The sequence below is a fragment of the Lepidochelys olivacea genome (genome assembly GCF_965140295.1).
Source record: "Lepidochelys olivacea isolate rLepOli2 genome assembly, chromosome: 9".
NCBI lineage: Eukaryota > Metazoa > Chordata > Testudines > Cheloniidae > Lepidochelys > Lepidochelys olivacea.
Window position 1 is genome coordinate 96,637,574 of NC_140419.1, and position 15,799 is coordinate 96,653,372.

Genomic DNA, 15,799 nt, shown 5'->3' on the forward strand with positions numbered 1-15,799 from the left:
GATTTTTTCCCCTCCAATTACTGTCCTGTAGCATAGCTGATCTTTCGGAGGCTGGCAGGTGGGAAAGGCACAAGAGTGGGCAGGCTGGGTCAGGCTTGACAAAGCTCTGGCTAGGATGATTTAGTTGGGGTTGGTCCTGCTTTGAGCAGGGGGTTGGACTAGATGACCTCCTGAGGTCTTTTCCAACCCTGATATTCCATGATTCTGTGACTGGCGTCTGCTAACAGCACAGCTGCTGGTGAACCATGCATGTTTTCAGATAACAGATATTTCTCTTGGAGGCAGGGCCGGCCTAAGGGGTGGGCCCCCCGGGCGCTCCGTGCATCCAGGTCACTTTCCCCACCTGGGTTGTGCTGTGAGGTGAGCATCAGAGGCTGCTACTCTTCTGCCCTCCCCTTACGCAGCCCAGGTGCGGAAGTGACCTGGATGCAGGGAGCCCTGATGTCGCTTCTCGCTCCCACCTCACAGCCCCCTAGCGTTCGAGGGGGGAGCGAGCAGCAATGTCAGCTGCTCCACGCATTCAGGTCAGTTTCCCCATGTGGGCGCAGGAGGGAGTGCAGGGGTTATGGGTGATGGAGACACAGTGCAGGAGTTGGGGGGTAGGGGATGGGCAGATTGAGAGGGGCCATGGCGGGGGGCACCTCACCCATGGGGACCAAAGGCGCCAAAATACAAGTTCGCCCAGGCTGCCATTTTTTCCCTTAGGCCAGCCCTGCTTGGAGGAAAAGGACTATCTAAATGTCAGTGGGAATAGAGCTGTGCAAATAACCAGTTTTTGGTTTGTGGCTGAATCAGGGTGGGGGAGGAGATTCAGGTTGACCCAAAAATAAATATATTTTGAATTTTCTGGCAAAACTAGAAAGTTGAACATTTTTTTGTTTTGGGTCACGTGAAATGTTTCATTTGCTTCTGAAGTTTTAAAACTTTTTTGATTTAAGTGGAATAAAATTCAAAACAAAAAGTTTTTGAAGAAAAAATCAAAAGCTTTAATTTAGGACATGTAGCAAAATGTTTCAGCTTTTCAGAATTTTTTTTCTTTTTCTTTTTTAGACCCAGACAATTTGGTGAATTTGACACAAATTCACCAGAATGTTTTGGTTGCCCAAATATGCCTTTTCAGTGAAAAAAGTTCTCAAGAAAATTGGCACAGCTCAAAGGGGGAAGGAGCGAATTGCTTTATCCACTGCAACCTGTCTAGTCTGGTAAGAATGCAAACTGATAAATAAGTGCCTTCCTTATTAAACATTGACTTGGAAAGACACTGGGTTTTTTTAGTTTTTTTTAAAATAAGTGCTTTTGTTACCAACCTAAGGTTAACTCCTCATTGCCAAACAGTGTTCTCTGAGAGCTATTAATAAATCAGCCTTTCTGCCCCTATTCCTAAATTTAGGCAAACAAAGAGTGCCTTTATTGTAAATCTTTCTATTTTATTGTCGCAGTAGTTTATTCTGTGGGCCAGCTTTTCAAACAATGTCCTGTGGCTATGTCTTCACTGCAAAAAAAGGCAATCCCTAGGTGTGGGGTATAGGGTTGACCCTGACTAGCTACAGTGAGGTAAAAATTACCTGTGCTTTGTCTCCATTAGACTTTTATAGCAAATTAGCTATCTTGATGGGAAAATGCACCTTTTGGACAGCGAAGACATAGCCTGTAACTGTGAGTGCACGCTCAAGTCCTGCATTTGTGTTTACTGATGTCATTCAGCATGCAAATGTTGCATTCATTTATATGCATGTGCCATGCCTAACACAGTGGGGTCCTGGTCCTTGCACATGTGGATCTGACTATAGTATCAAGGCCTTTGACTGTAAACTCTTTGGGGGTGGAGACAGAGTCTTTTTACAGTCGATCACATTTCTATAAAGTGATCCTGGGAGACAAGATTGCAAAGCAGCAACATCCATTGCTTGTAATGTACTTCTGGGTGAAAAGACTAATGGGGAACAAAATACAAGCTGTGGAACAAAGGATAAAGGCTTGTGGGTAGTGAAGTTAATTTGAGATTGAAGGATGAGGTTCTGCAGGGGTTGGACAATGGCCAAACTGACCACAATGATACCAACGAGGCTTTGGGGGAAAATATCTGAGCGTATTACAGCTTGGCCACAGGCAGCTTGTGCACTAATGAAAGAAGGGAAATTTCACGGCAAGGCAATGTGGTAGTGATCAAGTGATGTGCTGGAGGCAATGAAAGAGGAGGAGGAAAGTTTTAAGTGGTGGCAGAAAATAAGAATGGAGTGCAAGCTGGTAAAGAAAATGGCCAAAAGAGCAGTGGCAGAAAGTAAGGGTCAGGCACTGAAAGCCTTATGTGCAGGACCACTTAAGAAGGAGGGGGAGAAAGGAGTATATAGATTAGCTAAGATTAGGCAAAAAAGCACAGAGGAAGCTGTGAAGCTTATGACAGAGTGCCTGGAGAATTGTTCTGGTGATGCTTGGGGTCGTGCCATTTGCCGGAGACATATGTTGAGACTATCATGGACGTGTACCACAGTAGCACAATGGTCGTGAGAAGCAGCTGCTGCTGCAGGGAGTCATTCACTGCAAGGGTGGCTCTACATCGAGGATCGGCCTTCAGGCCATTCCTATTGGTGATTGGAAAGGACATATTGGTGCAGGAGATTAGGAGATCAGCTCAGTAGAGCACACTTTGCGCCAAGGACATTATGTTGTGCTGTGAAGAGAAATATGGACTGGAAAAGGACCTAGAACTATGGAAGGCTGCATTAGAGGGAAATGGCTTACAAATCAGCTGACAAAAGGCTGAATACATGCAATGCTTCATTGAGAGGGACAACGAGAAGTCAGTAAAACAGGCTGGCATAGAGTTAAAGTCTATGCAACAATTTAAATATCTTGGTTCAGGGTTGAGGCATGATGGGAATGTCGATGCGGACGTTAGGAACCACATGAAGAGCACTTGGTGTAAATGGAGGGAGTTGATGGGAATTCTCTGCAGTAAGAATATGCCAAGTAAACTAAAGAGCAAAGTATATAAGATCATGATTAGGCCAGCCATAATGTATGGGGTCAGAATGATCGCCAATGAGGAAGAGAGAACAACAGCTACTTCAGACAGCCAAACTGAGAATGCGAAAGTGGACACTGAGTAAGACGAGAGCTACCCAGTGAAATGGTACAAGCCATGATGCAGCTATCCCCCATCACAGAAAAGCTGAGGGCATATCAACTGACATGGCCGGGTCATGTGAGATGACAAGATGTGGGGTGTGTTGGCCAGAGAGTACAAGAGCTAGTAGTCAAGGGACAAAGACCACAAAGAAGACCTAGAAAATGGTGCTTTGAGATGGTGAAGGAGGACATGAAGAAGGTTGGCCTCAGGTTGGATGACACAGTTGGCAAGAACACTTAGAGATGAAGAACAAGAGCTGCTGACCTTGATTGATGGGACAAATTGAAGGCAAAGGAGAAGAAAGACATTCTGGTACCATTGTCATTAAGTACATCAGGGTAGATGAGAGGGCTAGCTGAGTTGAGCTAAAGGAAGTTGATGAACGACTTCTGGGGAAATTCTGCACCATTGTGGTGCAACAGAAAAATGCCCATTCCCACAGATGCCCTTTGCTTCCTTACAGAAAATGATTTCTGTTGGGGTGGGGAAGCAAAGAGAAGCTAACCAGTGTTCACTCACCCCTCCCCGGCAACTCAGATGCTTCTGTTCGGGCAGTTGGGGGAGAAGTAAATCACTGGAGGGGGGGAAGGGGAACTGGGGCTTCCCTGGCCAGCCAGGGACATTAGTCTTGGCTGGGCGGGGGGATGGGGGGAGGAGGAGGAGGAGGATGGAGACGGAGTTTCCCCTCCCCCTTCCCTTCCCGGCTGCTCTGTGCAGGGCTGGGTCAGATCAATCCCCAGAAAGTTCTTCTGGCTGCAGGAAGCTCTGCACCGCAGGAGGGGCTTGGGAGGGAGAGTTCTGAGGGGGGTGTGTGTGAAGCTCAGCGGGGGGTTGGGTGTAGGGAGGTCTGGATGCAAGGGGGTAGGGCAGACAAGGGGAGCAGCTCCCTGTACAGTAACCCTTCCCCCATCAACACACCAGGGAACCCTCCCATTGAGGCCCCCCCCCTGAAATCTGGAGCCCCCCACTGAGCCTCCCAAACCCCCACCCTGCTAAGCCTCACCCCATGTATCAGGAGCCCCCCACCTCACTGAGCCCTAACTATCTTCACCTGGGTTCCCCTGCACCCAGAACCCTACACCGAGCCCCTGTGCACCTAGGACACTCCCCCCCGCAACAGCACCTAGCTCTCCATCGAGTTGCCCGCACTCAGATTGCACCACACAGAACCCTGGTACTCTTGAGGAAATTCTGCACCAAAAAATTAAAAATTTTAAACTTTTGCATATTTTATTTATCAAAATAACACAGAAACACAATAACAATATAATCATACCATGTTCAGTTATTTTGGTAAGTTATTTCAAAATACTTGTTAGCAAATAATTGAACATGGTATGATTATATTGTGTTATTTTGACAAATAAAATATGCAGAATTTAAAAATATTGTGCGCAGAATTCCCTTGGGAGTAAAATTAACTCTGTAGAGTAAGCAACAGTAATAGGGCTAAATCTTGATCTCATTTTGAGCAGGGGGTTGGACTAGATGACCTCCTGAGGTCCCTTCCAACCCTGATATTCTATGATTCTATGATTGAAATAAGTAGTTTTACGGCTGACATCACTGGGCCCAGGCTTGACCTGTGAAGAGCAAACAGAACAGTTTAAGTGAATGGGAGTGAAAATAGCAAGGTATGCAACTGAATGCTGGGGAAACACTCAAATAAAACAACATAAGCGATGTTTGATGCCAGTAAAGGGATTCGAGTAAGAAATGATCCCAGTGAGCCAAGGAGGTAGTGGAATGTCACCCAGTGTCAGGACTTCAGACAGCCAAGAGAATAATCCCTGAAATCAGAGTTTTATCAAAGAAACATCGATTTAAGCTTAAGTGTCAAAAAGCACAGACTTAATGGCATATAGGTGTGTTTAAAATGATCATATTTACCCTATCAAGGACATACATTATATAGTAATATTTGTTTCCAGCACCTTCAATCAGTGTAAATTGAGTGTTTTTTTTTATTTTTAAGCAATCACTCCATTTACACATTGTGGTATAATATTCTAATGGACACAAATCCTTGTTCATTCTCTCTCTCTCTGTGTCATAAAATTCTGCTGAGATGCAGGAGGCCGGGGTCATGGTACACTACAGATGGCTGACAGCCTCTTTTTCCCTATTTATTTAATTTTAGAAATCTAATCATGATGCATCAGAACCTTTCTAATCTTTCTAATGTGTTTTGTGCAAACAGCTTGGCTGACTGCAGAGTTTTATTTGCTTTGGGAGTGCATTAATTTTTCCAGAATTAAGAAACATGACATGATAAAATGCCCTGTATATTTCACAAGATACTATTCTCTGACACTGCTGCTGTCAACAGAAACATACAGCTTGCTGTGCTGGGAAGTACCAAGGGATTCTTGAGAGGAGGGAACTATAGAATATCAGGGTTGGAAGGGACCTCAGGAGGTCATCTAGTCTAACCCCCTGCTCAAAGCAGGACCAATCCCCAACTAAATCATCCCAGCCAGGGCTTTGTCAAGCCTGACCTTAAAAACTTCTAAGGAAGGAGATTCCTCCACCTCCCTAGGTAACGCATTCCAGTGTTTCACCACCCTCCTAGTGAAAAAGTTTTTCCTAATATCCAACCTAAACCTTCCTCACTGCAACTTGAGACCATTACTCCTTGTTCTGTCATCAGCTACCACTGAGAACAGTCTAGATCCATCCTCTTTGGAAACCCCTTTCAGGTAGTTGAAAGCAGCTATCAAATCCCCCTCATTCTTCTCTTCCGCAGACTAAACAATCCCAATTCCCTCAGCCTCTCCTCATAAGTCATGTGTTCCAGTCCCCTAATAATTTTTGTTGCCCTCCGCTGGACGTCTTCCAATTTTTCCACATCCTTCTTGTAGTATGGGGCCCAAAACTGGACACAGTATGAGGCCTCACCAATGTCGAATAGAGGGGAATGATCACATCCCTCGATCTGCTGGCAATGCCCCTACTTATACATCCCAAAATGCCGTTGGCCTTCTTGGCAACAAGGGCACACTGTTGACTCGTATCCGGCTTCTCGTCCGCTGTAACCCCTAGGTCCTTTTCTGCAGAACTGCTGCCTAGCCATTCAGTCCTAAGTCTGTAGCGATGCATGGGATTCTTCCGTCCTAAGTGCAGGACTCTGCACTTGTCCATGTTGAACCTCATCAGATTTCTTTTGGCCCAATCCTCCAATTTGTCTAGGTCCCTCTGTATCCTATCCCTACCCTCCAGCGTATCTACCTCTCCTCCCAGTTTAGTGTCATCTGCAAACTTGCTGAGGGTGCAATCCACACCATCCTCCAGATCATTTATGAAGATATTGAACAAAACCGGTCCCGACCCTTGGGGCACTCCACTTGCTACCGGCTGCCAACTAGACATGGAGCCATTGATCACTACCCGTTGAGCCTGACAATCTAGCCAGCTTTTTATCCACCTTATCGTCCACTCATCCAGCCCATACTTCAACTTGCTGGCAAGAATACTGTGGGAGACCGTGTCAAAAGCTTTGCTAAAGTCAAGGAATAACACGTCCACTGCTTTCCCTTCATCCACAGAACCAGTTATCTCATCATAGAAGGCAATTAGATTAGTCAGGCATGACTTGCCCTTGGTGAATCCATGCTGACTGTTCCTGATCACTTTCCTCTCCCCTAAGTGCTTCAGAATTGATTCCTTGAGGACCTGCTCCATGATTTTTCCAGGGACTGAGGCTGACTGGCCTGTAGTTCCCAGGATCCTCCTTCTTCCCTTTTTTAAAGATGGGCACTACATTAGCCTTTCTCCAGTCGTCTGGGACCTCCCCCGATCGCCATGAGTTTTCAAAGATAATGGCCAATGGCTCCGCAATCACATCCACCAACTCCTTTAGCACTCTTGGATGCAACGCATCCGGCCCCATGGACTTGTGCTTGTCCAGCTTTTCTAAATAGTCCTGAACCACTTTTCTCCACAGAGGGCTGGTTACCTCCTCCCCATGCTGTGCTACCCAGTGCAGCAGTCTGGGAACTGACCTTGTTCCTGAAGACAGAGGCAAAAAAAGCATTGAGTACATTAGCTTTTTCCACATCCTCCATCACTAGGTTGACTCCCTCATTCAGTAAGGGGCCCACACTTTCCCTGACTTTCTTCTTGTTGCTAACATACCTGAAGAACCCTTCTTGTGATTCTGAACATCTCTTGCTAGCTGCAACTCCAGGTGTGATTTGGTCTTCCTGATTTCACTCCTGCATGCCCGAGCAATATTTTTTTACTCTTCCCTGGTCATTTGTCCAATCTTCCACTTCTTGTAGGCTTCTTTTTTGTGTTTAAGATCAGCAAGGATTTCACTGTTAAGCCAAGCTAGTCGCCTGCCATAATTACTATTCTTTCTACACATCAGGATGGTTTGTCCCTGTAACCTCAATAAGGATTCTTTAAAACACAGCCAGCTTTCCTGGACTCCTTTCCCCCTCATGTTATTCTCCCAGGGGATCCTGCCCATCAGTTCCCTGAGGTTGTCAAAGTCTGCTTTTCTGAAGTCCAGGGTCCGTATTCTGCTGCTCTCCTTTATTCCTTGTGTCAGGATCCTGAACTCCACCATCTCATGGTCACTGCCTCCCAGGTTCCCATCCACTTTTGCTTCCCCTACTAATTCTTCCCGGTTTGTGAGCAGCAAGTCAAGAAGAGCTCTGCCCCTACTTGGTTCCTCCAGCAATTGCACCAGGAAATTGTCCCCTACCTATTCCAAAAACTTCCTGGATTGTCTGTGCACCACTGTATTGCTCTCCCAGCAGATATCAGGGGGATTGAAGTCTCCCATGAGAACCAGGGCCTGCAATCTAGTAACTTCCATTAGTTGCCGGAAGAAAGCCTCGTCCACCTCATCCCCCTATAACTGTAGCTTACTTAAAAAACAAACCAAAAAACGTTCCGAGTATCCCCTACATCCTGTTGAATACAGGCATGTATTCTTAACATGTCAAGATGACCCTGACATGTTATCTTTAACGTAATTAATACACCTGATAGTTACTGCTGTATTGTGGCATTTGATCTGCTTGATGAGTTAAGAAATGTATATACCTAGGTATACAGTGTTCTTAGGTGTGACCTTTTAAATATTTAGTTTAGTGGAGTAGTGATAAGCCTCCACTAATGGATGCATTTAGCTGTTTTGTTTTTGCTGTGTTTGCTAGAAACCACAATTCCCCTTTGTGCAAAGGACATCAGTGACGATTTGAGGAAGAAGTTTGCTTTTCTTTCTGGTGAGTATGGTAAATGTTCCCCATGTTCTCTGTGTAAAGTAATTTAATTTGCTGCATGAACCTATGCACTGTTTGGCAAAATGATACTATACACAGGCGATTATTCATCAGGTCATCTCTGGTGCCACTAGAAGTGTTGTTAATAAAACATTGTGGCAGTTTGAAAGACCAGTTTAGGTTTCTTTCTCAAGCCATGCTACAAAATATTCCACTCTTCATACATTTAGAGTATTCACAAGTATGGTGCTTTGAAATAGAATATGTTTCTATAGGTTTGTGGCCAGTTTACAAGTATTAACCCTTTTTTTCCTGACTTCTTTGTCATCACATCCTAAGTATGCTGATACAGAGATTAAGTGATACAGCTGGTTACCCCTCCCAGACCCCAACATCTGATAGTTTTGATAGTTCTAACTCTTTTATGTGGGAAATGTGCCTTTGAAACCCAAGCTAGAATTTGGCCCATAATACTGAAACATTTTAGGGGCCAATTCCCAGGTCCTTTCTTAGTTTTTCGTCTGATCCCTCCTGAGGAAAGTTCCTGCCTGAAGATAGGTTCTATTGAAAATAGCACCCCTTATGTCCCATTTTCAAAAGTGATTTTATGGTATGTCCACACTGGAATAAAAGACATGGGGCTGGCCTGAGTCAGCTTACTTGGGCGTATGGGGCTCGGGCTGCAGGCCTAAAAGTTGCTGTTCAAACTCTGGCTTGAACCTGAGATCTGGAATCCTCCTCCCTCGTGAGGTCCCCGAGCTTGGGCTCCAGTCTTGGCCCGACTGTCTACACAGCAATTTTACAGCCCCACAGCCCAGGTCCTGCGAGCCCAAGTCAGCTGACCCAGGCCATCCACAGGTGTTTAATTGCTGTACCCTTAGAAACCGAAGGGTAAAATTTTCAGAAGTGCCTAAAGGCCAGATTGTTTAAGGTAATTAGGTGTCTACTGGGATTTTCAAAAGCACCTCCACACCTATCTGCATTGTTAGGCATATAGATACCTTTAAAAATCAGATCCTAAGTGTCTTAGAAGCCCAAATCTCATTGACGCTCAGTGAGACTTAGGCTCCCAAGTGTCACGTCTGAAAATGGGATTTAGGGGCATTTGAAAATCGTACCAAAGAATTTATTAGAAAATGATGATCTTCCTGCAGAATTTTTGAAAATTCTATCCCTATGTAGGCTGGTCATCTTTCTCCCCAGTTCAAGAAGGATGGACCCCATACCCTGATTGGGCCCTTTTCCTCAGGGCTTCGTTTACTGGGGGCACCGACAATCTTTCACAAAAACCCAAGAATAAACAGTTCAACATAGATCCAACAGTTAGTTCCCTTGACCTAGGCCATTCTTGCCAGAACCTCCCTGCTTCTGGCAGGTCTTCCTCAGTCCTCCTATGAGCCATCTGCCTTGGAGTCATCCTGCCCCATGGCCTATACAGGAACCAGCCTGCTTCCTGTAGCTCTCCACCTCGATGGAGCTCTTTATAGGAATCGCCTAACCCGGTGGGTCTGATCATTCCCTCTACCTGGCCCAAACACCTGGTCTTAAAGAACAATGCTGACTGGTCTCTGGTCTTCACAGGGGCAGACCACTTAGTACACCCTGCTATAAAGAATTCCATTGGATTGTTCCTAAACCCCATGGAAAGTGTATGATTTTTCTCTTCAGTTTCAGGATCATGACAACATGGAGCTTTTGGATTGGGTCATTTGGATTTCTCTCCAGCACTTCCATGTTGCAGTACCGAACTGTTTGTTCTCACCAGCAGGTGCCAGTAACACCCTGTTGGTATTGCAATGAGGATACACTTTTATGAAAAAATCCTGCCGTGGGTTGCATAGGTGCAATGATGGAATAGGAGGAGAAAAGATGCCAGGATTCTCTCTCTTCCCCATCCCTTCGGTGCACCCTCAAAGCAACTGGGCAGGAATCCAACAGGGCAGGCTCATGGCATGAGGGCACAGTGAGTCCCCGGCAACCATGAATGATGCCGATGGTTGGCAGCAGAGGCTACAATGAGCAACAATGAATGCTGCAGTGTTTCCCCAGATCCTCCATGCCCCAAATCACCCTGTCTGGTATTTGTAGGATGTGTCTTAGCATAGGCAGAACCTGCTTTACTTCCTGACTTCGCCCCCCACCCTCTCCAATATACAAAGCTCAAAAGGGATAGGGTAGGATTTTGCCTTTAGTCTGTAGATGTTAAAGATGTAAGTGCTATTTATGACTACTATTGGACTAGCTGCATGTTTTATTTTAAATTGGGGCTTTTTCGGCTTGGCATGTTTTCTGGACAAACTGTACAGACAAGCACTATTCTGTTACTTGTAGGTGGCCGAGGGAAAGACAACGGTTGGATCATCACGTTTCCTGAAAACTCCCATTTCAATGAAGCATCGGAGGAGGTTCTAACGAAAGTCTTAACATACTTAACTTCGGTCCCAAGGTACGGTGCTGCCTTCCCGCTTTCGTGCTTCGTTAGCAGAGGTTCCCATCTGATCTGGTGTCGGACATGTGAGCTGCAATACAATTGCCTCATTGTGAATGAAGCTAGCTAGAGAAGGAAGAAATTACCTGCAAAGCCTCATGATGTTGAGCCAGAGTGTTACATTGGTAGTTCTTATACCGATAACTACATAATAAAAAGTAGATTTTTGTCCCTATTGGTTGCTGGTTTCATAAACTTACCTGATGATGACAATAATTAATGGAATCACTTGGCTTAATCTTAGATGGGTGTCAGCACTCAAAAATGATAAGCCACTGGCAAGTCATTTGGGATATATTTTGCACATGCAAGTGGAGAGTATGTTAATTTGGAAAAAGAGAGAGACACCTTGAGAAGTAAAATAACTAAAAGAACAAAGCCATTTGGTTTAATACCTTCCCAGATCATTATACTTGCTCTCCTGGTGCTGTACTGCATTTTCCAGTACCGTTTTTCTATAGCAACATTTACTCGCTGACAGTCTACCAGTCCCACAAGGTAGTTACACTAGAATTAATGGATCTGAACAATTTCTTGTTCCTGAGGTTGGTGGATTGAAGTTACCTGAAATGCTTAATCTCTTTTTTCACTCCATATCACCTATTTTGGCAAATTGCTACAGAGGGAGCAGGGTGAAGAAGACATCTAGGTGGCCATCAACTACTGTCCTGGAAAAGTGCCATGAGTTTTCTCACAAACTCAAGGACAAAGAGTCGCTGGGTTCTCGTGCCCTAGTTAATCTTGAGTGACTTGCATTCTACATCTACCCTCCTCATAGTTGTGCTGGTAACAAAGCAAAACTCCCAGGGCAGCTAGGTTGTATGCAGTGTGGTTATAGTTGTGTTGGTCCCAGGATATTAGGTGGCAGTCCCTGCTAGCCACCAGTTCCTCCAAGAGAGGGCTTCTGTCAGCGTAGCCTTCCGAGTAGAGCTGGGCATGTGCAAACGGACCTTGCAGTCTCTGGTGGTGAACCAGCCTCTGCAAGGTCATTGGGTCAGGCTCCATTTCCATCTCTAGTCATTTCTCTTCTGCTATTTCCCTTACTTGCCGCTTCTTCCTGCTTTACTCCCCCACCCGACTCCTCTCCTTTCCTTCATATCCTTTCACTTCCCATTCCCCTTTTCTGTGTTTCTTTCTCTCACTCTCACTCTTTGCTCAGATTTTTCTGTCTTCACTTCACACACTGCCAGGCAGCTTCATATCAGGCGATGGTTAAAACTTGGCATTCATGGAAACCAGGTCATAGAAAGATGGTTTTTTCTGAGTCTGTTGACAGTAGTGGTAATGCATCTCTGGTCAGCAGGGGGTGTGGCGTGTGACTATATGAGACCACTGCTCAACCTTGTTGATTGCAAAACGGACATACACTTAAAGTGTAGTAACCAGATTCCTAGATATGGTTGTACTTGTATCGTAGACAGGGGCTCATCTGAACACTTATGTTATCCCCCAGTGTGTAGAACTAGAATGCTGCTCAGTTATCTATTAGGGTTGGGATTTTCAAAGGAATTTAAGGGAGTTCTTAGGCTCCTTTGCAAATTCCAGCTCCAAAGTAATGTGGATTTGCAAGGAACTTTCCAAACTGCACACACAGCCCACTCAAGTGCAAATAAAATTCCCATCGAACAGGAGCAACTTTGCATGTTTCTAATGTCAAGCTTGCTGTCAAATAACAGTGAGGTAAGTTTGTTGAGTTTATTTCTGGAACCAACTGTAGAAAATTAGTTTCAAATGGACTTTTAATGTTTATGAAAGGTGAGAGAGGTATTGTGTTCTGCGTATTTATGATAACTTTGTGTGTGTGTTTTTTACTGGGACTTAAATGGATTGCTCTCAAAATGTTACCTAGCTACTTGGTATTTTCTTGTCTTGTAGTCAACATGAAACCGACACAAAATTTATGCTAATCCTGGATAGAAGATTGGATACATGGACGTCTGTCAAAATGACTCTCCAAAGGATAGCAGTAAGCCCTTTTTATTGTTAAATGCTTTGTTAAGCTATTGAGTCGTCATGTACATTGTTTCAGATTTTGAAAACATCAGTAGACCAGACCTGTTGAACTAGTCTTTCTTTCAAGGCATTTCTATGACCCTTTTCACCATAGTAAAAGCAGGTATTATGATGTGCCTAATTTGTATGCATATTTTAGCTGTTTGGACATCCAACTGATCATTTGCCTGTGCTCATGCAAATTAGTCACACAGCTGTGTACACATTTTTGTGCCCTGCTCTGGGCATTTGATGTTTAGACAATCCATCTCAGCATATATGCTATGTGTAGATTCTGATTTTTAGCAGCAGATGATTATTTTACCCTTAATTGGGCAATGTTTTATTTATTGCAAAATAGCCTTCAAAATAGTTCCCTGCCCTAATTTTTATATGTAAAAAATCAGGGAAAAACTACTTTGAAGGTTATATGTGTGTGCCCATGTATATAATGGGGTAACTGTAGACTGTATCCAAAATGATACAGGGATTGGGACCCAGACCTCAGAGCAGATGCATCTCATAGTCTTGCATGGATCAGCCTCAGAAACAATTATTGAGCCTGTCCAGTAACTGCCACACTCTGTTCTGGATGTTTCTCGATTCTTCTAGCTGACTTGCTCTGCCCTGCTCCCTGCAAGTGTGTGGAGATGTAATATCCAGCTAAGATCCATGTCTCCTTCCCACTGCTTCTCTCCTTCTCCTCTGGAGAAACCAACTAAAATGCTGCCATATAAAGCACGTTTGTACAGATATATGTATATAAAATGTGTCTCTCTTAATTAACTAGAGCAGATGTACCATCAGATGCTGAATAAATCTCACAAGTAACACTCCCCTCCCCAGTCAACAGTATGTGATCTTTTGCAAAAATTAATATGTAGTCTAAAAGTGCTACACTGGTGTATATAAAAATTCAATTTTATAATGAATGGAGGCTGTACTAAAAAAGCTGGCAGTGAAAGGCCAGATCTAAACTGACCTTGCTACAGTGGAAGGTGAAAAGAAATGTTCTGAAAAGGTCACAATCATCACCGTCGCCTCCTCCTGTAACACAGGGCAAGTCTACACTACTTCTCTTCGGCGTAGCTGCTCCGTTTTTGGTGGGGATGCACTATGTCCATGGGAGAGCACTCTCCTGTTGGCATAATTACTCCACCTTGGTGAGAAGCGGAAGCTCAGTCAGCGGGAGAGTGTCTCAGGCCAACATAGCACTGGTATGGACAGCGCAAAACATGCATATTTGGATGGGAGGGCTTTTTCACACCCCTGAGCGACATAAGTTATATCAACTTAGGTTGTGGTGTACACCTGCCCACAAAGAGGCACTTCAGATGAAGAGTTGGATATGAAAACTCAGCAGATAGAGAATGAGGCAAAGAGTTTATCAAGAAGAGCGTATAAGTTAGACCACTTTGCACCGAAATCTCGTTGGGCTAGCTGATGCCCCATCAGGTCAGATCTTAAGCGTTAACAAGTGTTTGACTGTTGCTGAATGTGGCATTAAGGACATTTTTGCTGATAAGCATCTAGTGGCAGTAATGGTATTTTTGGATAGTTAAAATAAATCATGACTGTCAGAGCCTGGTCCTATTGCCTTTACACGGGCAACACTTGCATTGATCCCAGCGGGGGCTTTTTCTGGTTCAGGACTGGCCCTTGAATGCCGTTTTCCATTTAAATAGCTTGAAACCAATTTTTTAGAATGGAGCTTTACTTGCCTGTCCTGATTTAGCTTTCACAAAAGTGCCTGCCCTTTACATTTCATTTTAAATGGTACATGAGCATGTGATCTCACAAGATATGCTCTGTGCATTTCCTTCTGCATCCTGTATATCTGAGCACTTAAGGCAGTGCTGTGTGCAAACAATACAGAGACATCCAATGTAACTAAGAATGAAAGACCGAAAAATCTGTGCACATCAAGTTGTAAGACTTTGGAGTTCTGCCTGTGAAAAGACAGGAGTAGGATCAGCCCTTAAGATGCCTCTCTCAGGTGCATGTAACTGGGAAAACAAACTAACTAGTTTTAAGATGGAGCTTGATAAGTTTCAGAGTAGCAGCTGTGTGAGTCTGTAAAAAGAAAAGGACTTGTGGCACCTTAGAGACTAAGCAATTTATTTGAGCATAAGCTTTCGTGAGCTACAGCTCACTTCATCGGATGCATTCAGTGGAAAATACAGTGGGGAGATTTATATACACCGAGAACATGAAACAATGGGTGTTACCATACACACTGTAATGCCAGTGATCAGGTAAAGTGAGCTATTACCAGCAGGAGGGGGGCAGGAACCTTTTGTAGGGATAATCACTATCTTTTATTGAACTAACTTCTGTTGGCCAAGAGGCAAGCTTTTGAGTTTACACAGAGTTTTTTCTTCAGGTCGGTGTCTAACTACCTATTTGCAGACATGTATGCAGCGCTGTTGTAGCCATGTTGGTCCCAAGGTATTAGAGAGACAAGGTGGGTGAGGTGATAATCTTTTCTTGGACCAGTTTCTGTTGGTGAGAGAGACAAGCTTCCCAGCTTATTCCGCAGAGCTCTGTGACCTTATGAAGAATTCTGTGTAAACTCCAAAGCTTGTGTCTCACCCACACCAGTTGGTCCAGTAAAAGAGATCACCTCTCCCTTCCTCCCCCCGTCTCTCTGTTTTGTCTCTCTGTTTGCAAATGTAAGTATCCGCCGGCTCACAGGATGCATGTGCAATGTATGTGCACGTTTGTACCCTCCAATGTAGAACCTCAGGCCCTCCCTGTGAATCCCAGGCCTTAGGATTTGACCGGCTTCGCTTTTCTACGGCATAATTGGGCATATCATTTAAAGATGCGTCTTTCAAGGCCCCCCTAATTCAAGAAATGGGCGTTCTGCTTTCTGAAGGGCTCCCCAGAGAGCGCCCCCAGGAACGAACAGCCCCCAACTCGAGGAAGATTTTTGGCATTCCACCTTAAAAAGAAAAA

The 15,799-nt window shown here is 44.5% G+C and overlaps 1 protein-coding gene across 1 annotated transcript in view; it reads left to right on the plus strand.

Moving 5' to 3' along the window:
* Positions 1-15,799, plus strand: part of MCF2 (MCF.2 cell line derived transforming sequence) — a 97,903-nt gene that overhangs the window by 16,197 nt on the left and 65,907 nt on the right. The window contains exons 2-4 of the mRNA XM_084639259.1: positions 8,296-8,364; positions 10,693-10,807; positions 12,725-12,815. Coding sequence (XP_084495385.1) covers positions 8,296-8,364; positions 10,693-10,807; positions 12,725-12,815 — 275 coding nt within the window. The remainder of the gene's footprint in view (positions 1-8,295; positions 8,365-10,692; positions 10,808-12,724; positions 12,816-15,799) is intronic.